The following is a 9,610-nucleotide window of genomic DNA, read 5'->3' as shown; positions in this document are numbered from 1 at the left end:
TTCCTTCCTTCCTTCCTTCCTTCCTTCCTTCCTTCCTTCCTTCCTTCTTCTTTCTTTCTTTCTTTCCTTTTTTTTTTTTATTAAAAGGACATATTTAACTGCCAGCCAAGATTTCTGATCAGCAACAAAAGAACCTCAATTGCCAAGCTGATTGACATATAAATCCAAATTTTATATCAAAGTATTTCTTAACTGATACAGAAAGACATAAACAGGGCCTTGTATTAAATTCACTCCATAAGTAACGCTTGACATGAACATAGAAGTAAGTGGTGTACACATTATTTTTGGAATAGAAGTAAAATATGTGCCAAAAAGGAAGGTAGTTTTAAAGGTGATAAAAACTATCAGATTTCTGCTGAAGGCGCACGCGCATTCTCTCTCCCTCTCTCTCTCTCTCTCTCACACACACACACACACACCAGCAGATGCACTAGCTGAAAGCTACTGTACATACAAATAGTAATTTGAATTTTGTGCTCATCTTCTACTAATGCTGTTCATTGACAAAAGGCCTACATTATATCCCACACCTTGTTAGCCTCTTCTATAAAACAGGTTCTTCCTCATTTAAATAAACTCCCTCAAAACACAGATAAATACTTAAAGTATTTTTAATAGAAGTCCATGCCATTTATATCTCTTAAATGAAGCCCATCATATGAACCTCAGTATTAATTAATTTAATTAACATGAACCTTATTTCTACAACTTAGATGAACTTCAGTGATGCATTTGCAGAAGATGCAACACTGGGTCATGTCATGCACTCATTTAGTTTTTTAATGTTATGACACAATAGTGCTACAGTTACATGGTGACATTTTAATAATCAAACACTTATTTGGAAGTTTTAAAAATATCATATGTTAAGGTGTGCCTTTCCTGCAAGACATGCCATCAACTGGTGAATTTCAATGTGTTTTACTCCATTAAGTGCAGGTAAAAATATATTTTTTTTCTTTTTCTTTTTCTTTTTTTTTTTTTTGAGACAGGATCTCACTCTGTCACCCAGGCTACAGTGCAGGAGTGTGATCACCAGTCACTGCAGCATTCACCTCCTGGACTCAAGCAATTCTCCCACCTCAACCTCCCAAATAGCTGGGACTGCAAGTGTGCACCACCATGACCCGGCTGATTTTTAATTTATTCTTTATTTTATTATTTTTTATTTTTGGTAAAGACAGAGTCTTCCTATGTTGCCCAAGCTGCTATCAAACTTCTGGTCTCAAGCAGTCCTCTTGCCTTGGCCTCCCAGATTGTTGGCTATTTTTAAATTATCATTTTATAACCATGGTTACTTACAATAGTTACTCTGTCTTTCTAAAAATACTACATACTTTTATGGGACATTTATAATAAGGTAGCAGTAGAAAAAACTGTTCTTGAGTGTTCAGCATATATTAGAAGTAATATTTTTATATGAGATAATGTTGAGATAAAAGTATCTAGGGACTTAGTAACAAATATTTCAAAAAATTAAATCATATTTTGCATAATATAATTAATGTTAAAAGTGTTTTGCTATTGTTTATTTAAATCTTGCAAGAGATAGTCTTTACATTGCACATGGTCCCTAAACAAAATGAGAATGTTATTGAGCACAATTTAATATATGTATTTAAATACAAATGCAAAACTCATTTTTAAGTAGAACTTTGGATAAGTTTGTTATTGGTTGACAGTGTTCAAATGGATGTCCTTCGCTTCCAAACGACAGATGTAATCTTTCAAGTGCAAGCAGCTCTACTAGTGTGGCATGTTAGTGTCTCTCTGCTCCTTAACTTAGCTATTTCAAGGGAAAGAAGAAGAATATAATTCGGTAAGTTGGGAAGGTGATATGGACATGTATAGGAGAGCCCCTTTGTCTTCCCTCTCTTTAGGTAACAACTATTCTGCTCTGGTTCTCCAGACATTAAGTTACACAGTGAGAGACTCTGCTTTGGCTTCAGTCCAGCTTTGTGACTGAGGGGCAACTTTGCCTAAAACTAGAGCTCACTAGAAGGAAGCCCACTTGGAGGTAGAGATATTTCATGTTTTCCTTTATTAGTGTCATCAGAAATAAAGGTGATATTTTGGTTTCCAATCTACTCATTTCTCATTTTTCTTTTTCAGCTGATTCAGAACGTGGATGGCAAAAATGAGTATTTTTATTGAGCTCTCTCAAACTCCAAATGAAAAAGTATACTTCACCGCTTTTATTCATTGCAGTCCACCAAGATGGGGATTTCTCCCCTATCAAGAGACATAAGGAACATAAGACAAAGATAATTAGGGGATTTGTATAATACCATTAGGCATGGTCCTCATATTCAAAACAAGTCAGTTAAAGGTTAATAAAACTACCTTCTTTCAAGCAAAAAAAAAAGTCATGTATTTCTTTCTAAGGATTGTGTTATATTTCTATTTATCCACACATATTTGTGAATATACATAATATCAATATATATTTATATGTTTGAATAATTTTATTCAAAGAATCCTTGCCCTTTGTGTTTCTGTCTTACAAAGAAACTATTAAAAGCAAAAACTGTACACATCAATTTCCATACTTTGTGGAACTTACATTGGACAGGTACTACACTTGCTCTAAAATTCAAGTAACTTTAAGATGTCTCTTCCCTTGCATATGTAAAATAAACCACAGAATTTAGTCATGCCAATATACAGCAAAACAGACATGCATTTGCAAGGCTTTCAAATGCTAGAAGTGAGAGCACCAAACTATGATATCTGTTCATTTGGGTTGTCATTTCAAGAGACATAACGTATTGAAAACAATCACACACATTTTTAAAAAGAACTGGAATAAAAGAGTCCATTCTTAAAAAGACATAGCTGTTGAAATGTCAAGTAGCTGATTCTAAAAAAGAACTTACTACATAGGAAATCCACAAAGGATAATTGCTTTTTCTCTGGTGACTAGAATCCTACTGCTGTTTAAAACAAATAATATCAGCAGGTTTCAGTGTTAACTTATGTCAGCTTATATAAAATCCAAAGAATTTCTAAATAAATTATAATCAGAAGATACAAGGTAAACAACACAAATTCTTAGACTCCTTTAAAGATAACTGAAAAGCTTGTTTATGTCTTAAAACAAAGTATTATATTTTTATACACGATAAGGTACAGGATTCACATTTGTTTGCAACATTCTATTCTAACAACCACTAAGCTAGAGTTCTTACCTTTGTACATAACTACACTTGGCACATCTAAGTTTGAGCTACAGCAATCTAGAGGAAATGGAGAGATGTATTTTTAATCACATCCTCCTAACGTTACTTATCCCATCCATTAATTTTTGACTAATACAATGAAGTGGTGTTAATCCTTATATTGTGATAAACTGTTTTCTCATCCTCATCCTATTAACATAGGAATATGGACTTTTAGTTCCTGTCAAGTGAGTCTTTATTATAAAGATGATAGAATGGAAATGCATGTGAGTCTCTGTGATTTTGGAATATGCACCAAATACTGACTGCTAACAGTTACGAATATTTATCAGTTGCCGTTATTAAAAATGCATTTTTTCTCCAAGAGTTTTTAAGTAAACAATTTCAAAATGTTACTCCATCTGTCAATGTTTTCTGAAAACGGTACAAACCTTCTTTTTTATCTTCTGGAGTAATCTTCACTTTTGTATCTGTTATATCTTTGAATGAGGCCAGAAAAAGTACTACATCTCCTTTTTCATTCTTTATGGGAACAATATCCAGTAGGCACCAAAATGGAGACCCTGCAACAGTAAAAACAAAAAAACAAAAAATACAAATCAACCATTGCCTTGTGTTACTTCTATGGAAATCTCAATCATTAATAAAAATAAAGCCCTTAGTGTTTTCTTCAATCCCACAACTCCCTCCATCTTAAAAATGTCAGTTTTCAGATTCCATAAATTTCTATCCTATATGCATCTCTCTTCATTCCAAAGGAAATGCTTTTTCTGAAAATAAAGAAGTATTTTAAACAAAAACACTTGTCTGTGCTGAGATATTTCTGCTTACATTATTCAAACTGCATTTCTTCTTTGGACTTGTTGATGCTGAAGCATTCCACTTTATGAGAGATTGCCCCTTCCCACCCCCAGCACACAGTTTTCTTCAATAAAGACCTTTGTTTGGTATGAGTTTGCCAGAGGTTTATATAGTCAATTTAAAAATCAAAGCTTGTACAACAGAATGCTAAAATAAAAAAGATGAAAAATACCAAGTTTGGGGGAGCATGCATAGCCACTTAAACTCTCATACATTGCTGGCTGGTTGCAAATTAATACATCTACTTTAAACACAGGTAGTATTAAAATTTAATCTCACAATACTACATTATACATCAGTGTGAATGAGTGACTTACAATCATTTGAAACCAAATGGACGAGTATCACTAATACATTGTTGAGTAAAATACCTAAACACAAATGAGTAGAATGCAATAAGAATTTGTTTACATTAAGTACAAAAACAGGCAGAACTAATTTATGATGTTAAAAGTCAGGTTAATGGTCACTTTAGGGAACTTGTGATTAGAAAGGCATTCAGGTCTGGGAGTTGTAGGATGCTGGTCAAGTTTTGTTACATGATCTTTATGTTGTTTACATAGGAGTGTTCAGTTCTTAAGTGCTTACATGTATTTTTCAGTAAGTATGTTACATTTCAAAAAATATTTGAAGAAGAAATAATCAGATTCAATTCAATTTTTGAGCAAAAAACCATGAGAAATATCATTAAGATTCAAGTTCAAAATATAGTAGCCAAATGGTATTGCCTAAAACTTGTATTTTCAATTTTTAAACATATTGTAAAATATGTATTTTAGAAATATGTAAAAAAATCTTGCACTATGTTTCCTACTGAAAGGCATTTTGGACAGGAATATTTGAAAATGATGATAAAGTTGTTGTTGCTTAAAAACTAAACTATTAATCTATTTATAAATAATTTTCCTTCATCTTCTTTTCATGAGGGGAAAAAGACTTCAATCCTGTGAATTCTCATCTTATTTGGGTGTTGATTTCAAGGTCAGGGTACAAGACAAAAATATAAGAGGGTCAAAAATATCCTTGATATTTTGAGTTGTTTTGCATACACTGTATTAGATCTCATAATTTCCAACACAACTGATGTATTCATCCAGCCTTGGGATCTATCATTCTTTTCTGCAGTTAAACACCAGGTGAAGCCATTAATTTATATTAGGAGCCATCTGATATAAAAGTCTATTTTATTGTAGCTGCTGCTGTATTTGTTTAAAAGAATGGTTGGATTATGTATGATGTGCTGCTCTCATAAGTTACACATGGAATATAATAAAATATGCTTGCTCCTCTGTATTCTCCCAATAGCTTCAGAGTCATGATTTCCTCCTTTTTTTTTTTTTTTTTCCCTATGGTATCCCATTTCATTCGTCTGCCCCAGTGTCTATGCCATGGCAATATCATTTCATAGCTGATCACCAGGCTCTAGAAGACCTGGGATCTAACCACGGTTCTAACGCTAGCCATGAAACGATAGGGAAGTCAATTAACCCATCTGGAACTTGGTTCCTTTCATTGTAACATTCTCACATCCTTCACTCCAGTAGTGAATACAGTGACCCCAAAAATGTTGAGACAATAAATCAACTCAAATGTTTGTGATTCATGGAGAAGCCTCAAAAATAAGCCATACCCATAGCCAAACACTGCTATCCTCATCATCCCAGAATGATTCTTAATTGAAATTTTATCTGTGGTCACCATTTCAGATTGGGAGCCTTTTTCAATGCTGTAGCTATGATAGAAGCAAAAAGACCATCGGGCTAAACTAATAATCAGATCTCAGAGAAAGTAATAGTGGGGATACAAAGAATGGTATGAATCTGACATTGTGGTTGAAATTTTAAAGCACCTCTCTCTCAATGGCACCTCTCTCTTGCAAGAACATCACCAAATCATAACCAAGGCTATTAATTTTCCTGAGAATATTTTATCTGTGTACTCAGACAAGTATCATTACTGTCTCCAAAGAGCCTTTGCATAGGTGCACCAAAGTATTTCGGAGAGAGCCAAAACCACAGCATGAGGTGAAAGCCAAGGAAATAGCTGTTGATATGGCAATATTCACTGATCAGCCTTTGAGGCACAGCCATCATTTCACATTATATTCTAGAAGAACTGAAAGCTTACTTTGAGATTTGTCTTTTAACTTACAGTGATGTGGTCACTGACATTTTATAAATTCAATAAAACTTCATTAATTCAGATCTTTCTAAATTCAAGCTTTGGAATGATTTTACATGAACTAGACTGATGTCTACCTTCCCAGTGCCTATATGACAAAAAAGCTTATGAAGGAAACAGTGTAAAGGGCATCGAAACTATTTCCTTTCCTTCCTTCCTTCCTTCCTTCCTTCCTTCCTTCCTTCCTTCCTTCCCCTACTCATGTTCAATGCAAGACCCTTTATACTTAGCATGCTCTCTTATCCTCTGCTTCTCTGCTTTCCTAAATCTTTCAAGCAAGTACTCCACCCTGGATTTCTAATGACACCTTCTACCTCTTATGAATGCAATAATTCAAGGCTATTCTCCAGGATCTGGCTCTTCCTCTCTTAGCTGTGGGCACAACGATGATCAACTCTCTCAGTCAAGAGCAATTCAAGCCCCGTTCAACAAAACTCTCTTAGGGTTAAGGTGAGAGGCTGCAAGTCCCTCAGCCTCAAATTCAGAGATGTAAACAATTTATAAGAGCAGAGTTAGAGGGCAGACATTTCATGAAAATTTCAACTCCTTCTTTATATAGCAGTAGTAATTACCATGTGAGTTGGAGAGTGCCAACACAGATGAGACTCTGACAGGATTTAGGTTAATGACACCTTTAATTTCTATGGATAAATACAATCATGGAGAGAAAACAAGGTTTTTACCTTATACGGGAAAATCTACTTTTGGAATTGAATAGTTTTACACAAAAGCTCAAATCTGGTGGAATGTCCCTTGTCTCCGTTTTGGTACTTTCTTTTTCTTCATTGGGAAACAAGGATGCAGGATAACTTGACTTGCTAATATTTTTGTTGTTTATTTATTTTTATTGAGGTAAAACATACATACATAGTTTACCACCTGTGCCTTCTTGTTTTTTAAGAGAAACTCTTACTCTGTCACACAGGTAGGAGTGCAGTGGCATGATCACAGCCTACTTTAGAGTCAAACAATCCTGCCACCTCCCAAGTAGCTAGGACTACAGATGTGAACCACGATGCCTGGCTAGTTTTAAATTTTTTTGTAGACATGGGGGTCTCACTATGTTTCCCAGGCTGGTCTTAAACTCCGGGCCTCAAGGGATCCTCCCACCTTGGCCTCTCAAAGCGCTTGAATTACAGGCATAAGCCACCATGTGCAGCCCATCTTTACCATTTTTAAATGTACAGTTCAGGGGTAATAAATATCTTTATAGATACTTTTCCCTTCATCCCCCTGCGTCCCCTTCCTAGTCTAGGGTAACCAACAATCTACTCTCTGTCTTCATAAGATCCACTTTTTTAGCTCTCAAATATGAATGAGAACATGCAATATTTGTCTTTCTGTGCTTGGCTTCTGTCACTCAACATAAGGGCCTCCAGTTCCATCAATGTTTCTGCAAATGACAGAAATTCATTCTTTTTTATGGCCAAATAATATTCCATTATGTATATATACCACACTTTATCAATCCATCCCTTGATGGGCACTTGGGTTGATTCCATAACTTGGATATTGTGAGTAGTGCTGCAATAAACACAGGAGTGCAGATATCTTTCATATATTGATTTCCTTTCTTTTGGATATATACCTGGTAATGGAATTGCTGGATTACATGGAAGTTTTATCTGTGGGTTTTTGAGGACCATTCCATACTTTTCTTCATAGTGGCTGTACTAATTTTTGCTAATATTTATAAGTATTAGAGAACTCATATGCTTTCCAGACACCACTAAAATATTCTTGTCCATAGATAAAAACTCATAATAGCTAACTAATAATAATGTTTCTAGTATGGGTTCATGGTTTAGTAACTTAATAACCTAGTAACTTAATACAAGCAGGTATAAGGAAAATTGAGTTGTGAGTGGTCCCATTCTCTTTAGTGACTGCGAGGTCATGATGGGAAATAACTGCATTGCTCAATATAACACAATAGGTCAAAGTGAGCTATGGACACATTTGATGTTCTCTTGTTTCTAACATCAAGCAGGATTTTGAATAAATTTTTAATGATAAATACATAACATCTTTATTTTTTGAAATTATAGTAACAATATAATATCCCAAGGGTTAAGAGCATCAGTGTTATGTGACCTAAACATTTTCAGGCATTCCTCCTAGTTCACATAAAGTCTAATGGATCTTATTCTCTACAACCATTGTCTCAGTGCTACTTAATGATAAAATAACAGGCTTGCCAGTTTTTAGAAATTAGTCCAGAGAAAATACATATATTTATATATATACACACACACACATAAATATAGAAAATATATACACATATACAAATATATATACACATATATATACACACACATATATATACATATACATATTGGGGTGGGAGTGGGGAAGAGCTGCAGTTGAGTAAACAAGGCTGCTATGAATTGTGGCTGGGTGAAGGGACACTCATTTCTTCAGCAGAAAGAGTGGGGCAGTAATTCAGTCCTAACTGAATCTACCAGAAAGCTCCGAGTTGCCCCTCCTCCTTATCATATTTACTACTGTTTTGTTCTGTTTTCAGTCATCTCCTGCCCACTTTTCCAAAGTACTCTTTCTGCCTCTAGTCTTCCTCCCATGCTACTGCCAACAACCTTTGAAAATACAGGATCCTGATTAAAAACACCTGACAGCTTTTCACTATGCTCAAATCAGCACACATTCCAGAATCTAATCAATATGGAAAGTGTATTTCAAGGGAATCGAAAATACGGGAATGTGATGGACAGTGCAAAGAGGTAAACTAAAAAAAGGTGTCATGTTAAAAAGGAGGGGAATGTTCCCTGGAATACACAAAGCTGCTTGGCAGATAAGTCTCTACAGCATCCTCACCAGCTCTTCCTGATGTTTGTACTACACTAAGAGATGAAAGTAATGGTTCTTTAGAAAATATGAGGTAAAAGCTTCACCTTATCTGCAGTGAACATTTCTTCCAGGGACCATCTATTTACAGTGCAGTCCACATAGGCTGTAAGTCTTTGCTCAGCCCTCACTGAATTTATGTTGAGTCAATACCCCTCCTCCAAATGCCCTAGGATACTAGTGAGCCAAAGTAAATGGCACCGGTGCCCTGACCCCTTATGTAACAGTGGAGGGCAGCGTGGGGGTAGACAGGAGATGAACTGAGACAGCTGGAGAGCTCCCTGAACTGGGCGGTGGCTAAGGATCCCCTTCATTTCAATGTTCAATGAAAAACACAATGGGTTTTAAATTTCTTTTTGTGTTAAAGAAAAGATGGGTAGAATGCACATACAATATTGAGTTGAAAAAAGACTGGCAGAATATACATAAAATCTACAATGGTGAACTGTGAATTATGGTTTAATTTCCTTTTCTTCTCAGCATCTTTATTTTCAAGTTTTCTAGAATAAGCATGAAGAAATATA

At 35.1% G+C, this 9,610-nt stretch overlaps 1 protein-coding gene across 1 annotated transcript in view; it reads right to left on the bottom strand.

The window, feature by feature from the left end:
- Positions 1–9,610, bottom strand: part of KCNH8 (potassium voltage-gated channel subfamily H member 8) — a 398,046-nt gene that overhangs the window by 246,145 nt on the left and 142,291 nt on the right. Inside the window, exon 3 of the mRNA XM_025375699.1 lies at positions 3,614–3,745. Within this exon, the coding sequence (XP_025231484.1) occupies positions 3,614–3,745 (132 nt within the window). The remainder of the gene's footprint in view (positions 1–3,613; positions 3,746–9,610) is intronic.

Source organism: Theropithecus gelada, chromosome 2 (assembly GCF_003255815.1).
Source record: "Theropithecus gelada isolate Dixy chromosome 2, Tgel_1.0, whole genome shotgun sequence".
NCBI lineage: Eukaryota > Metazoa > Chordata > Mammalia > Primates > Cercopithecidae > Theropithecus > Theropithecus gelada.
This window is presented reverse-complemented; position numbering and strand designations above follow the sequence as displayed.